The sequence below is a fragment of the Syngnathus leptorhynchus genome, chromosome 16 (genome assembly GCF_054491065.1).
Source record: "Syngnathus leptorhynchus isolate UIUO chromosome 16, UIUO_Slep, whole genome shotgun sequence".
Classification (NCBI taxonomy): Eukaryota; Metazoa; Chordata; class Actinopteri; order Syngnathiformes; family Syngnathidae; genus Syngnathus; species Syngnathus leptorhynchus.
The window spans coordinates 4,696,284-4,712,316 of NC_141210.1; the positions used below are offsets into that span (position 1 = coordinate 4,696,284).

General features: G+C 45.0%; 1 protein-coding gene across 1 annotated transcript; it reads left to right on the plus strand.

Annotated features, from left to right (window-relative positions):
- The first annotated feature begins 9,478 nt into the window (after positions 1-9,478).
- LOC147044285 (fascin-2-like) lies at positions 9,479-14,315 on the plus strand. Its single transcript, XM_085934020.1, has 5 exons — positions 9,479-10,316; positions 13,008-13,164; positions 13,237-13,358; positions 13,436-13,603; positions 13,672-14,315. The coding sequence occupies exons 1-5, from the start codon at positions 9,494-9,496 to the stop codon at positions 13,875-13,877; spliced, it is 1,476 nt and encodes a 491-aa protein (XP_085790146.1). The 5' UTR covers positions 9,479-9,493; the 3' UTR covers positions 13,878-14,315.
- The last annotated feature ends 1,718 nt before the right edge of the window (positions 14,316-16,033 follow it).

Genomic DNA, 16,033 nt, shown 5'->3' on the forward strand with positions numbered 1-16,033 from the left:
TTGGCTGCGCTCTCGTCAACGCATCGGGATGCTGAAGAATTTGAGGTTACATTTGGAGAACACTTATCAGACCTTCGCCTGCCAAATTTTATTTGTTGTGCTAAGTCTTTCTGTGTAAGTGTCTCGGGCTGAGCCGAGTTTGGGCGAGCGTGGAGTTCCATGGTAAATAGACAGATCTGTCACAGCATCAGATAAAGCCTTCTGGCTTTAACTGCCAAGCTCTGTAAATATGATGGCGCCTGATTCAGAGATACAGTCGATGCACATTTAAGCGGGAGCACACTCTTGCCAAGCTACAAAAAGAAGGCGGAGCCATAGAAAAACCAGATTCAATAAAAATAAGACTCAATATAAAATGTAAAGGAAATGATCACAAATGATTTGGTAGAAATTTAAAATGTCCGCATCCATCCCTGTCAGCTTTGCCAACGCTTATCTCTGTTAATAGTGAATGAACCGCTGACAGGGCCCGAAGGAGAAACAATATGGGTCAATGACTTTGTCTGTGGGCCCACGGGTGTTTTTGGAGCAGCATCGCCCCCCCAACCCCCCCCCCCCCCCCCCCCCAACGCCCTCACCAGGGGTTAATGGCGACATCAGTCATCTCCAACAACAGCCCAGTGAACACAAACAAGGCTGTTTGCTACCACAACCTTTTGTGTTGACGATGGCCGCCGCCCCGTGTCCAAGTCACGGCCCTTTGCTGTCTCAGCAGCGTGCGGGTAGGAGGGGGGAGATTAGGACAAGGGGGTCCGAGTATGAGGAGGTTAACGTTCTTTGTTTGGAGAAGGACTTGCCTCATTACCTCGCCATGCTTTGAGATACACAGTCAAGATAGGAAAGGTCTGCATTCTAATTTGGAAAATGTGGGTTGGAAGGGATGCAACCGCCCAACGAATATTCGTGGGAAAGCCAAGGTCACTTGACTGTTACCAATTGTGATATACCTTTTTTTACTGCCTTCTCTCCAAATTAGCTTGCTCAGTATCCAGACGACGTTGCTCAGTGTCAACAGGAGGAATACTTTCTTGCCGAAATATCTGCACCTCATAAATGTCTCGCCCTCTGCTTGACCCTGTCTGGCCTCTGACTGTGAAGGGGGTTGAGGTCGAGCTGGGGACAGACAGCCTGGTGTGCATTAGTCGGTTTGGATGCGTGGATAAAGGTTGGGAGGGGGGGGTGGTAAACGTAGCTGAGGAAAGGTCCTGGGTCTTAACAAGATGCTGGCTTTCCCGGCAGGAAAAAAACATATCAATCAAATACCGAGTGCCCTTTCTTAAAGGGCACTAAAGCCCCGCTCATTCATTGTTAAGCATATCAATTATAAAGCAATAGAACGGAACCTCATCATATTGCAAGCCCTACTTTAGTTATACCGTGATGGATATTTGTAAGGTCCAGTAGAAAAAAAAGTCGGACGTTCCTGAAGTTGAAAATTTTACAAGGCACAGAATTTTCATTTTAGCTGAGATGTTATGGGACTTTCAAAGAGTGGATTGCAACTAAAACGTACAATTGGATCTTGCTGTTATAAAAACGATAGCGTGCCAACAGCCACAGTTGTTATCTCAGCAGTCCAATAAGCCAGTACAGTAATGGCAAGTAAAGTTACAACCTGTCATAAAAGGGGTCAGGTGGCGGACAACTGGAAATCTCATGAGTAACGACTTTGCTCTTTGTAAGAGGGGACACGTAAAAACCGGTGAGGCGGATCTCAGTTTGGTTCTAGTACGCAGAAAAGAACCACTTCAATCTGCAAATGGAATTCACACCGCAAATTACCGAATCACCTATTTCCCCATATCGTGGTGTTTTGTGCATTCTCGTGTTGACAACCCCAAACCTGGTCTTGGGTGTTTACCCCCTTTCAGCAGCTCTCGCCATCCCATCTCTGTTTACGTTGCTCTTCTCTGCTATTGACTCTGTGCAGACTTGCTCTGCTACACGGCGATCCAAACAGCTGTTCCATTATAACGAGAGCGGGCGCTTCAACCACAACGCTCTGCCGCATGAGCTCTCGTCGACAGCCATTACCGCTGCCACCGCGATGATTGCCTGCCTTGGCTGGCACGGACGCAAAAGTCATAAAGCTTATAGTCTCCAGCAATGCCAAGAGCGTTCGGGATAGTCAGCCGGGGAAACCGTCAGAGGAGCTTGTCAAACCACGATGAAAATTGACCACGGTCTGCTTTTGATTAGGGTTTTTTTTTGTGGTGATATAGCCTCAAAATTATATCCCAATATTTTTCTGGATATTTGTTGACTTAAGAGGCACGCATTACCAACTGCAAGGATTAGTATGACCGTACTGTACTCCATGACGGCATGATTTTCCTCAAATTTAGTTTCAGTTTGTATTGCCACTTTTTGGGGTTACATTGCACACTGACATGTTCTCGTTCTGATATCGGGAAATACAGATCAAGATACCGATTATCCGATATACTTTAGGCACTTTTATGTCCAGTATCCCTTGGGCTATTTTGGTCAACACCATGAAACTCTTGGGTTTTTTTTTTTTTTTTTTTGAGGGGGGGTGTTTTTCCTGTTGGCATGCACAGCTGGTGCTGAGTCAGGCGACAGGAAACCTGTCCAAAAGGCCACCAAACAGCCCCAGGCAGCCTGTGGACTGCTGCAAGGCAAACTATTTGGCTGCAAGGACAAATGACACGGTGCATAAATTAATATGCAATTGCCGATGCTTTGGAGGAGCTGCATGTTGTTGCGTATACTGGATATGAAAACAGAAACAGGTGAAGACAATTTCTTGAAGCACCACTCGGCTGCAATCTAAAGTCCGACATGAAATCAGCTCGGTAACGCGGCATTTTTCAAATCAATCTCGATCTTTTTAGCTAAGTGGTGACCTGATACAATAAAAGTTGACGTGGCGGCTGAGAGACACATCTGCGTGTTAAAAAGTAACAGTTTGAGCAGATTATAAAATCCCGACTCCGCTAGTTGCCAAAAAAACCCACATCTGTGTTCCTCACTACTTTTAAAAATACACAATCTCTCGGGATAGAAGGTGTTCGTAAGCCTCGTGACTGGCACTTGGACAACTTATTAACATGAGTAGAAGCCCCTGGGCCGCTAAGCCGGGCTTTGATCAGACATTTGAGACGCTGCGCTATTGCTTCAAACAAATCCATTGGGGCTAGATTCCAAAGAAACTCATCAAGCATCAAGTATACGTACTCGAGGATGCAGGACACAGCTATAAATGTACCTTTCTTTTCAACAACGAGGAGGAGCTCAAGAGATTATACACGTGAGGGCAAAGCAAACATGGGCAACACTGAGATCATCCGACACACCTCTGCAACCTTGCCAGAGGCCAATCCCAAATGCTCTTCTGTGATAACAGTTACGTACAGAAAACCAATTTCTTCTTATATCCTCTATTGAATTTCAGCGACGTCAACCCGTCAGTGGGGGAGACACTGAGTGAATGAATCACGGAGAAAGACAAGGTGGGCTCAGAGCCAGCGGCTGAACAGTACGGGTCAAAGGCAAGAAAAGAGAAAAAGAAAGAAAAGGAAAGCTAAATGGAGCAATTCAGTCGGCAGAGGCAAACAGTGAATTCACCTGAGGGTAGTCTCGTATATTGTTTGTGTCTCCATGGAGACCGGACTTCCTGAGTGCACACTTTGATGGGAGCCGACTGTTGACCGACTAGCCTGCCCGGTGATTGATTTCCACACAATGTTCTTGACCAGTTGGAGACAAAAAATAGGCCTGTGGTCAGGCCTACCTGCTTGCTGTTGTAAACTGAAATGATGTGGAGGGCAGGGAACTAAATGGTAAATGGCACCGTGGCTTTCTGCCATTATCTTCAAGATACTCAAAGTGACTAAGCTCATTTACACAGTAACAGAACGAACCACCCTGGTCGGAATTGATCCAAATGAGCTCTGCCTGGGAATTTGACCTTGATCTGGTCAAACTGGCCTATGAATTGCTCGGGGATGACCTGTGCAGCATAATAGTGGCTACAGGTTGTCAAAAAATTATCTGGCACAGCATTTTAGAGTCAAACTGATATTAGCTTGCAGGAACATTTCTACTTGGATGACGCATTATAACAGCCTCAGCTGCTAACATTCCTTCAACAAGTCAGGCTAGCTTAGAAAGTAGTGATTTTCGGCTTAAAGATTTAAAACAGATACCATCTCGTTGTACGGTGTCTTAGATCTACGGTATAGCTTCCACATTCAAGGCTTTTCCATCATCTCTGAACTTCCTCTGCTATCTTGACCATCGGAACCAAATCAGACAAGTCAAGCGAGCCTTCATCTGCGGTCCAGCGTTTGGTGTCTCCTTACAGGGCCCACTCGGTACGCACGGCACATTATGGAAGTTTTAATAGGTGATCAGAGCAGCTGCTGCCAACTCGGCGTTGATTTACCGTGGCTAAGAGAGGGCTTAATGACTATAGAAGCAGACAGCTCTTAACCCTTTGATGTGCTTTGGATAATGTAATAGGATCAGGTAACCCCTTGGGAAAGTTGCATGTACGCTCGTGAAAATGAGCACATACAAGCCCCCGCCGCCGCTTTTGGAATCCAATTACACAATCGAAAAACTCCTTAATAAGAGAGCTCCGCCCCTTTTGGTTGACTTGGAACGGCACTTGGCTTGAACTGATGGTCAAAGCGTTTGACACGCTTGTAACGGCCATGCACCGGCATGTAAACACACTCAAATCCAAATCCATGCACGCTTGTGTTTCTTGCTGACCGGTGCTTGAGGAAATAAAAGCTGATCCGGTACAAACTGCTCTGGCGGGCTTAACACTTCGACAGAACGCCATTGGAGCGCTTGTCCAGAAGCTAGCGCTATTTGGATCATGCAAAATCCATCGCGTGGGCTCAAGAGCACATTTTCCTAAGTCTTGAGCTTTCCACTGACGATGGTCACTCTCCTCTTGGATTCGTAAACTCTGAACAAGTTTATTACACTGTATACAATCATCTGTCTCATTCTTAAAATATTTCACATCACAAGATTAAAAAGCCATCAGAAAAACTGTTTTTTGATACCTTTGGTTAGAAAATGGATCAAACTGTCTTTACATGGCACTTTGGAAGCATTCATCATGCAACAATTGACAATCGTTGCCAACCGGCTGTTCGCCCCAATATAAACTTGGAGCCTGGGGCCCATTAACAAATTCAGGAATTACGGCTCAATTGTCCAACGGCTCTTGGTCTGCCAGGATAGAATCAAAAACAGATGGAATCTTCAATAAAAAAGTGTCCATTATTACAGTAAGGATGTCTCCCAGAAGATCACGAATTACAGCAAAGCAGATACAGGGACCGTGAACGATGTTGGGCTTGGAGCAGCAGCCAAGTGTCTACCCACCGATGCCAAGTGTCTACCCACCAATCCCAAGTGAGACGACGACAGGCACTTCCTGTTGTAAACACGCACAGCCCACATTTCGAGTTGGTGGGGGGATAACCGGGGGACGAGGACATGTCCCCAGCTGCTCTATGAAAAGTTTCCCAATGAAACAAATGTGTTCAATTTGTTCAGACAAGTGTCAGTTGTCTGTTTGAGGGGAGTTTCGGGACAAATGACATCGCTGGTGAGAGACGCCTTGAATGTGTTGGCAACTAAACGGGAGAAGCTCCCACGACGTTCTGTATTCCGTTCCTTGTGTGGTTACCTGAAGCTACCACAGTCTAGATTCAATTTCAATGTCCAAGTTACGCGAAACAAACATGACCTATCTGACGGAACCACGGACCAGCTGAAGTTTTCAGGGGGGGTATCACCGGTGCTCTGTATTGCCAAGCCACTGTATTCATTCACTTGTGTGTGTAAATCACTCACCGTTACAATCTGTCCGTGTGGGAATGCAGTAAAACGTGAGGACGGGCAAATAACGTGCCAGGTATGTTTGGCAGGGCTTCATGTGCAACCATTAGGTACCCCAACCAACATGTGGAGGCATGCCGTACATAAATTACAACGCATATCGGCCTGGACTTTGGAGTCCAGAGAGGGAATTGTCATTTTGCCGGAGGATGTCCCATTTACCGTGTTCGGGAATTTACCAGACCACTTTGTTTCTTGCTGGGCTGCATGTCTTATAACACGAAAACGTGAAAACAATGTGAACAAGAATTTTATCACCGGTATCTCAATTGGCTGCCAGAACCAGCCTTCAAAACACGTACATGGGCACCAGCAGAGAAGTGTTGACAGCCTTGGATTATGAATGTATTATTTGGAGCAGATGACTGACAACGAAAGAAAACATTTGCACTGAATTGAGGCTGACTGATGCGTGAAGGTCAAAACCGTGTGGCGAAATCCACTATTGGAGTATGACTAACGGATTTGAACGCGGAATGAAAAGGCGTCGCTTCATGCTTTATCGTGACTCCAAACTAAAATGTGTTGCAGTTTTGGTTTGGACCTTTGGAACTGACTGTGGTTACATTCCAAGTGTCCACTGTGTGAAAGAGAATTTGTAATTATGGTGTACCATCATTTCGGTCTGGATGACCAATGGTGCGTCTTGACTGGCAAAGAAAGGGGAGGGGGTGAGTGGGGTTTAACAGGTTTGGCCGGTTCTGAAAACAAATGACAGCCAACAAAACAAATGTCCAATTACAAGCGAGAATTAAAAGGCTTGACATTTAGCAAGGCTCATTTATATGGCCGACCACACTCGGCTCATTGGTAAAGTCCCAATTATGGCGGGCGGTGAGAGAGCAGACGCCGGCTTGGGTCCGGGCTTGGGATTGGGGCCGAGACGTTAACGGTCCGAGAGAGGTTCATCCAGTAGATGAAGTCAGTGAGCGGCAAGCTGCTGAGGAAGGAGATTCCCAGCCAATTTTATATTTTACGCTACTTTTACTGCACGTCTCATGGCCCGTTTTCCTTGGCTGGTTTTAGAAGAGGTAGCTGGAGGATCCCAAAGACCCACAAGACAATTTTTTTTTGCAGAAGACAACCAAAGTGTGGGGGGTGGGGGGGGTCAAATCCTGGTGACAGTTTGAAAGCGAAAGCACATTTGAAAACAGTTTTATTTTCTTCCATGCAGTAATTTCGAAATAGCTATTATTTTTAATTGCCTTCAGTCTGCAAATGAGCTCGTCTTTGATAGCAAACGCAGTTTTCAAACGCGTACAATGTCACGCCATTACATGCATCGGCGCTTTTGTAATTATTCCAAGCATTTGCTCCTCAGTCTTTTTGCGATTATACCGAGTTCATTGTGTCAATTGACAACTTTGACTTGGTCGCAATCGAATCGTAATAAGGCGGTCGCTGGCCCTTTAAGCAGAGTGAGCTAATGGATGCTGTGCAAAGGTGCTAATGGATGACAAGTTGAAAAATGGTCTATCAGAGAAAGGCCCAGGACAGTTACAAATGAAATAATCATACGGGGCACATTAATCCGTGGCCGTGCCCTCGAGGGAGACCTCGGCTTTGTGTGAGCGAGCGGTGTGTAAATGTACGTCTGTGTGTATTTGCAAGTGACCAATGCCTCCCCCGATTGCCCGGCATACCTCACATTCAATCATTGAGTATGACAGTGAACAGAGAGTTTGCAAAATGTCAGCTTTTGCCTCTGGTAGAATAGAAAGATAAAAACACAAGAGACTAAATAACTCAAAAGAATCCGTCCGTGGTCCCACCTGACTGGGCAGCAGGCAGGGTGCACCCCGGAGTGGTCGCCATTCAATCACAGAGCAACTTAAAAGACTCAATTGGCAATCTGGCATCTAATAGCCACCGAGCACTAAGATGCCACCGTAAAAATGATGTAATGTTATTGCTTGGAAGGCTCCTGGAATGCCAGGCAAGCTCAATGTGCAAAGGGAGGGGGCGGGGCAAAAAAGAATGGCCTCATTAGCAGCATATTAGCATCATCGTCAGTAGTAGGTAACAAGACACCAATCGCAGCGTGTCACAATTTATTTTTATATATCTTTTTTAAAATCTCGTCCTCTTCATAGACAAATGGACCCGGGGTTATTCCCGTGTCCTTAAACACAAACAAATGAAATCAGCCTTTTGTTTTGTGTTCAACCAGGCGAGGAATTCCCTGAAGACGGATGAGAAAATGAAAAACATTCATCTTAGGAAATGTTTTTCATTTGTCAGCAGTTCAGCCCAAACAAGCAGACATGCGTGAAAGCGCCGCTTCACATTTGTTGGTCGACACTGCCATCTGCAGCGCATCGTCAATCGGATCACAACTGGAAGGTTGAAAGATGTATAATAACAGGCTTGAGTGGAACTAGTTATTTTGATTCACTGTTGCAAGCAAATTTGTCACTATGACTTTTGACTACTCCCTCCACAAGTTCTATCAACTGGCTTGACCACCTTTGCCAGTTGAGTATAATTTTCAGTCACTCAAACAAACACAAATTTTGTTTTTAGCAAAATGACTGCAATCCCCAAACCCAAAATATTTTTTTCAAGACCTAGCAAAACACTTTCAGTGCCAAGAATCTATATTCTAAGTGTTTTGGGAGCGTGTTGCTGCCCAAATTTTTCATGGAAAAATAGTCTCACGAATTGCAATGCTGCCATCCAGTGAGCACGGGTGGAATCCTGTTTATAAAAGTGTAATAAAGAGAAACTGGAAGCCCATATGACCTGGAAATAATATTCAATATGGCTGATGGGTGGATATGAACTCATCACATTATGGTGATGCTGTGAATGCAGGATTTGTAACAATCAAGTTCGATCAAAAGTAAAAAACGCAGCAGAGGCAAATAAGTGAAGTGCGTGCATTCAAATATGGGGTATTCAAATTCTTGGTAGTTAAGCTCACAAACGGACGACTTGGCACTCGCATATGCTGAAACAGCATGTGGCTGATAAAGACGCCTTTGTGTTTCCACCTTGGGGTTTAGGACTTTTTCATTCAAGCCTTGAGGCCCGAAAGGCTCGTTGATAGTGGAGCGTCGGAATAAAAAGGTGAGAGGAGAGCCAACACAATGCAGCTCTCCTTGTTGGGCATTTTCCAATTAGGTTGCGGATAACCGGCAGATCTAAGCAAGGTTAATCCGACGGGTTATGGCATTGCGGGAGCGGCAAAGTGAGCGATACCATAAAAAGGTTGAATGATAAATGAAAGAAAGAGTAAATGAAAGGTGATGTGCTTGAAGGTACAGTGGATGTGTTGTCCTGAGTTGGAGGAGGAGTGAAGAGGAGAGAATTGCACTTGGTGAAAGCATTTGTGACGTCAGGAGCTTGTTGGATTGAGGTACTTTGTCCCGCTGATTTTAATCCCAAGTCATTAAGGAACCGAGAGCAAGTGTCTGCACAAGTGCTCCGGCGAGAGAGAGAAAGTGACAAGCGACGGAAGAAGCACTCAAGATTCCATCGAGGGAGATAAGTAGCTATCTGTGACTTAAAGGTCGAGGAAAAGCAGTTTGGAGTTTTTCATTTGGAGCGTCTTGCTTGGTTTCTTTCTGTTTTTCTGTGGTCCTTGGAATCCAATCGTGTGGCAAACATGCCCACCAACGGAATCAACAAAGCCTTGAAGCTCCAGTTTGGGCTCATCAACTACGAAAACCGCTACCTAACAGCAGAGGCCTTTGGCTTCAAGGTGAACGCTTCTGGCACCAGTATGAAGAAGAAGCAGATCTGGACCTTGGAGCAGGACGAGCAGGACGGCCAGGTGGTTTTCCTCCGCAGTCACTTGGGACGTTACCTGGCGTCCGACAAGGACGGCAAGATCATGTGCGGGGCTGAAAGTCCCGACACCGAGTGCCGCTTTCTGATCGTGCCCCGGTCTGATGGCCGTTGGGCTCTACAGTCCGAGTCCTACCTCCGCTACTTCGGAGGCTCTGCCGACTACCTGTCCTGCTTTGCCCAGGTGATTGGCGAGCAGGAGTTGTGGGCGGTCCATTTGGCCTTGCACCCACAGGCCAGTTTGCTGAGCGTGGCGCGGAAACGCTACGCTCACCTGTCGGCGTCCGACGGCGAGATCTCGGTGGACAGCAACATCCCCTGGGGGGTGGACTCCTTAGTCACCTTGGTCTACCAGGACGGCAAGTACAGCCTAAAAACCTGCGACGGGCGTTTCCTGAGTAATGACGGCAAACTCGTCAAGGAGAACACCAACGCGACCAGTTTCACGCTGGAGCTGAAATCAGGCAAGCTGGCCTTCAAGGACTGCGACGGCAAATATCTGACCCCGGTGGGTCCCACGGGAACGCTGCGATCCGGCCGATGCTCCAAGCCGGGCAAGGATGAACTCTTTGACCTTGAAGAAAGCCACCCGCAAGTCGTCTTTCAAGCCGCCAATAACAGATTTGTCTCCGTCAAGCAAGGTAACTCGGCAAAGCACACATAGTTGCCGCCAGGCGGCGGAGAACACGACACGACAACTGAAAAGGAAACTTGCAGGAAGCAGCAATTAACCAGTCCATTACTCACAAAGCCTCATACCACGTAAACCAGAAGAAAAAATAACACAGTCTTAAATTCATGTTTTGTGGGTGACTGAGTAGATTATTTTCCATACTTAACTGGGTTTTAAAATGTCAGCCTGTTTTCAAATGTCAATACAGAACAAGTGTTGGACAAACCCAGAAAATCTGCGAGATTCTTACAAAATTGTATTTCTATTTCACAGTGGACGTTTCAAAGGTTTCTGTGGACATACTGGCCGAATGAATGATTTTATTATCCCATCATATTTGCTTGAATACTATTTTGATATTACAAAATAAATCTCAAGAATCAATGATGAAATAATCCCCATCTTAACCAAAAATACAACCACACTAAATTATAACAGTTAAACTTTGGTATTTCTGACACAATGATCCCATTATTAAAAAAAAAATCTGATCCTGTTGTAATCCGAGTTCCAAGGGCTACAATTTTAGGCACAATCCCAAAACAAAAGCCCACTGTGGCTTTTTGCAAGTCCTTGTATTGGAGATTGGAGATGCAAGCTGCAAAAAAAAATTATATTCCACAACTACCATACCAACGAGAAACAAAGCAGCATTCACCGATAAATAAACAAAAAAGATGTTCATTTAAGTTAACTGTGTTGCTTTATAATTGTGGAACTTTCTAATACATTTGTCCAAAATCTCCCACAGGACAAAGTTAAGCCTCACAAAACAATTTGCATACATTAGCATTAAGCTTGCATTGTGTTTCTCTGTAAACATTCCAAGGTTGCTCAAGTAAGCACGAGGATTCTATTTACATGACTGTAATTGCTTGCACGCAGTACATAAAAATTAATTAAAACATAAATCATGTGAACGAAAGGCAGACTAAAAGGTGGATTTATGAATGCAAATGGCCATGAAAACATTTGTGCGCAGCATTCAGGCTATTTTCTTACAATTGATTTCACAGTCCACCTAGTTGTGATTTTTGATTTCTTCCTTCTTACTACTTGACACTTTTCTTTACAGCTCGCGGTTAACGCAATGTAATTAAGGTTGGCGGTCTTGCCATATCCACAATCACGCTCGGTTTTCATTTAGAACAATGAGAATTTGATTATGTTGATAGTAAAAATTAGTCAGGGCTCATGAGTTTTCTGGCTTTTCACTCGCTGTTCCCAACCTGAGCATTTAAGTCACCGTGATGTCATTTTCTGTGGACAGCAAGTGGCAGGACAAGGCAAAACGCCATGTTTAGACTCGAGGGGCACATTGGACATATTGAAAAGAAAAAAAATATGGACTTTACTTCCCCTTTAAAGTGGACCACAAAATCAACACAAACACTATTTTTCTCTGTGAGGAATTCTGGACCGGTCGCCAGGCCTAATATGACCCTGAATTACAGTCCTCGAAAATAAAAAAGAAAAGACGGTCACATTAAGAAGCCATAACGAATAGCAGAAAGCCGAGTTTATCTTGTGTGCGTGCCCCCGAATGGTCGTCAGCCGAACCGTGGAGGTAATTATAGTAATGGTCTTTGTCATCTCAGCCTGGAGGAAATTATGCCGTGACGAAATCGTCCTCTACGGGTCAATAAGCTAAACCTTGACGCCGCTCAGTCTTTACTGTCCGTCCCTCCCCACTGAGGGGAAGTTCTCCGTTCTCCATCTCGGTTCTCAAACACGCCGGTGTGGCTATGACAAATAATTACAGCTGAGCCTTGTGATATGACGCTCACGTCAGCCTGCGAGATGTGATCCGTTCGCTTCTCCTGTAAAAATTACTCATGCAAGTAATACGCAGGCTGTGCTCCCTCGACTCAATTACAACATCTGACACCATCAGTGAAGAGCATCTTAACTGGAGTAGATTTAGCTTCATGTTTCTACAACCCTCCATTTATTTTATCAGACCAACATTTGAAACTCTACTGTTGGTCCTGGTGGCAGTTTCACGTTTTCTGAAAGCTGCTTAGTGGGCCCCGCGGTGAAGATTTGCATTTCACCACTCAGGGAATTACAGCAAGCGAATGAGCAGGAAGGGAGGGGGGGAGACTGTGGAGGATTAGGGTTGTAACAGGCTTAAGAAAGAGGTTGGAAGGATATTTCCGTGGCATCTAATTTGACCCGCAGCAGACACCGTTGAGTTATACGCGTCTGTGAGTGTATTCGCCACCACCTGACACAAGCAACCAGACTGAGCTGATTCGTGAGGGCTTAAGTAGAAAACATTGGATTGGCTGCAAGCGAGGCGCTCCCCAGGGCACCGGATGACTGACAGGAAATTGTATGCAAATACTTTATTTGCAGTATTTATCATTAAAAAAAACTTTTTAAAAAATCATATATCATATGACCCATTGGACAAGGTTCCCAATTAAAAGATGGAAAAAAGCCTCCGATGAAGTACGCGGCATGCTTGTCTTAACACCATCTGCAGGACACAAGACCTCCCCCAAGACTTGCAAAAAAAAAAATATATATATATATCAATGATGCAAGTCATAACCTGTTGAATGAATGAGACGCGATGAAATAACGTCCGAACAACCAACAAATATCCCAGTGTGAAGCAGAAACTCAAGGAGCCATCTCCTCTTCTTGCTTCCAGGTGTGAGCATTTCAGCCAATCAAGACGCAGAAACAGACATGGAGACTTTCCAGATGGAAATTGACAAGAGGAGCAAAAAGGCCACATTCAGGACAAACGGGGGATCCTACTGGACTCTTGTGACTCACGGAGAGATCCAGTCCACCGCATCCGAAGTGTAAGTGGCTGGTAAAAGATGTTTAGAGAGCTATAGAAATGTGTTCATCTTGAGCTGTATGTACCCCCCAAGAGAGCTCAATACAATGTTTGATATCGAGTGGCAAGGACAGCGAGTGGCTCTCAAGGCCAGTAACGGCAAATACGTATGTACAAAGAAAAACGGGCAGCTCTCAGCAGTGAGCGATGCAGTAGGTAAGTGCTCTGGGAGGCAGGGGGGGCGGGGCTTAAACTTGATTGCTGTAACAGTACACTATGTCTTGTTTTTAAAGGCGAGGATGAATTGTTTCTGATGAAGCTCATCAACCGACCCATGCTGATCCTTCGCGGAGAGAACGGCTTTGTGTGTCACCACAAGAACTCCAACACTCTCAACGCCAATCGATCGGTCTACGACATTTTCTCACTGATATTTAACGACGGAGCCTACAACGTGCAAAGTCAGTTTTCAGAACTTTTCCCGATCAATATATCCACAACCGCACTTATTTAACCCGTGTTTCGACAGGTGTGACTGGAAAGTTCTGGTACGTCTCCAGTAGTGGCCTCGTGTGCTCGGACGGAGATAAGGCTGAAGATTTTTTCTTGGAGTTCCTGGAACACGGGCGAGTAGCTATCAAAGGTTCCAACGGGAAGTACCTTCGGGGAGACCAAGGAGGCACGCTGATGGGCGATCGCACTTCAGTTGATGCATCGTCTCTTTGGGAGTACTAAAACCTCATCAAGTCAGTGTCCTAACACAGTGCAAGACCATAATGAGATGAAGAAGCTGCTGCTGTCAGCTCACACAAAGTGGATTGGCTGGCTAACATTTTCATGCCATCTTTTTATACCAGCATCCAGAAGACCCCCAATTGCATTTTCTAACCAAGACATTTAGGAAGACGCGTGGTTTTGTTTAGTTTTTTTCAAATGACCACATCATTGCCAACATGATAAAAAAACACAACTAATCAAAATATGTAGGTCAGCAAAGGTACATCACGTCCAAGCAGACACCCGCAACAAAAACATCATTATTACGAGCGCTGCCTTTCAAGTGTTATTTTGTAAAGCCGATTGTTGAACCACACTATGCAACGATCCGTCTTGGTAAATCGAAAAATTTATTCCTGAAACACCATCCATTCATCCACTACCACTAAAATTTAGTCAGGAAAAAAAAATCCAGACCTGTTGAAATATTGAAACAGGCACACTTAGTTTAGCTAACATCAAGCCCTTTGTTTTGTCTGATGCTTTTAATTCTTATGCTCCATAGGCGAGGCTAAACGTCACTCCGAGCAATCGGTAATGCCCCATTGTCTTTAAAGACGGAGTTTTCATTCATTTTAATGGACCATTTACAGCTTCCATAAAACACAGTATGACACAAAGTGGACTCGCATAAATGAACTGTATAGTTCTCTCATGCTAAGCAATGTACAGTAAAGCAAACTTTGAAAAAAACATGCCTGGTGGAACATGTGTGTTGGGAATGGGGGAAGATAATGAAATGAGCCCATCAGTGTCAAGTGGGAAAAGTTTCTGCATTGCGGCCTTACACTGCACTCAACAGTACATGAGATCATTGGCTAGGCTACGGCTACCTCAGTGAATGCTAATAGAGATTGCAGCAAGAATTTGCAAGACCACAAATCGATCGATGCAGTGTTTGCTAACGCCCACCGTGTCAGTTAAGCGCCGCTAGCAGAATCCTAAAATTGCTCGTCCAAATTAATGATCCCCAAAACAATTCATTTCATCACAAACAAAAGCATAGCAAGGCTTGGTAGTAAGCTCCAAAATATATTTAGGTAAGTAGACGGCGGTATGATGGCAGCGTGACACGAGCCATTAAGTTAACACGGTTTCATCTTGCGCCCGGAGTTGGCACTGTTGTTAAAAAGTGACACTTGCGAAGATTCAATCACGGCCAATACGCAGTGGCCTTCCTCTCCAACTGCACACTGTCCATCAAAGATTTTCTGAAAACACTGCAGAAATAAAATCTAAATGTGTCTAAGGAACCAACATGACCAGTGTTGATTTGCTTCGTCAGGAAATTCTGCTATGGCACAAGCCTCAACTGTGTGCATGCAACTTTTTCCTTGCCTCCACTAGAGGGCAGCGTGTGCCTCTTGTCATTGAGTCAATTTACACACAGTCGGGTTCCGAGGGCTGAGACAACCGCCGCAGCTTGATGCCAGCATCTTTTAGAATCCCAGCACGCTCGCTGGCCCACAGCCCCGACATCTGGTGCCAGCACACAAACTCCACCTCACCTCGACCTCAAGTGCAAACACTATCCGAACAGCATACATACGAAACAAGGACAACAAAGTTGCGCTTCAGAGAGAACACCTCATGCCAAGCAAAGTTTTCCAACTGGCAAATATAAAAAGAATGGTTGACTCAAGGTAAACAGTCACAGCCGCACTGATATCTTTTCGACAAACTCGGTTGTGAAACGTTGGCAGAGCACATGGTCGACATGTCCAAGTGGACACACGTGAGGGATTTAAACGTCCTTGAAATAACTGCAGAGCCCCGTAATATTGTCCCGCAGTCAAACTGTATCGCACGATAGAGCCCTCAAAGGTCACCGCGATCTATTCAATATAACATATTCCACAGAGGTTAATTATTTGGGCGGAAAACCTTTTTCATCGCATCCAACTCATAAAACGTTTGCAGTACACAGTCAACATTTCTACGTGACAACTGAACAATATCACAAGTAGATGTGAAGAAACGGTAAGACAATCCAAAACTAAATTTGCAATAATATCACTAAGCTACGTAATAATTATTTAATGTTGACTAAAACTCCAGAGATCCAGAGAGTAGAAGTGAAGAAACAGTAAGACAATCCAAAAACAAATTTGCAA

What these genes read in the sequence shown, in the direction of transcription:
- LOC147044285 (XM_085934020.1), top strand. Translation starts at nt 9,494, where the DNA reads ATGCCCACCAACGGAATCAACAAAGCCTTGAAGCTCCAGTTTGGGCTC. An exon ending in CAGTCCACCGCATCCGAAGT is followed by an intron (nt 13,165 to 13,236) that starts GTAAGTGGCTGG and finishes GTACCCCCCAAG; the next exon opens with AGAGCTCAATACAATGTTTG. An exon ending in CGGAGCCTACAACGTGCAAA is followed by an intron (nt 13,604 to 13,671) that starts GTCAGTTTTCAG and finishes GTGTTTCGACAG; the next exon opens with GTGTGACTGGAAAGTTCTGG.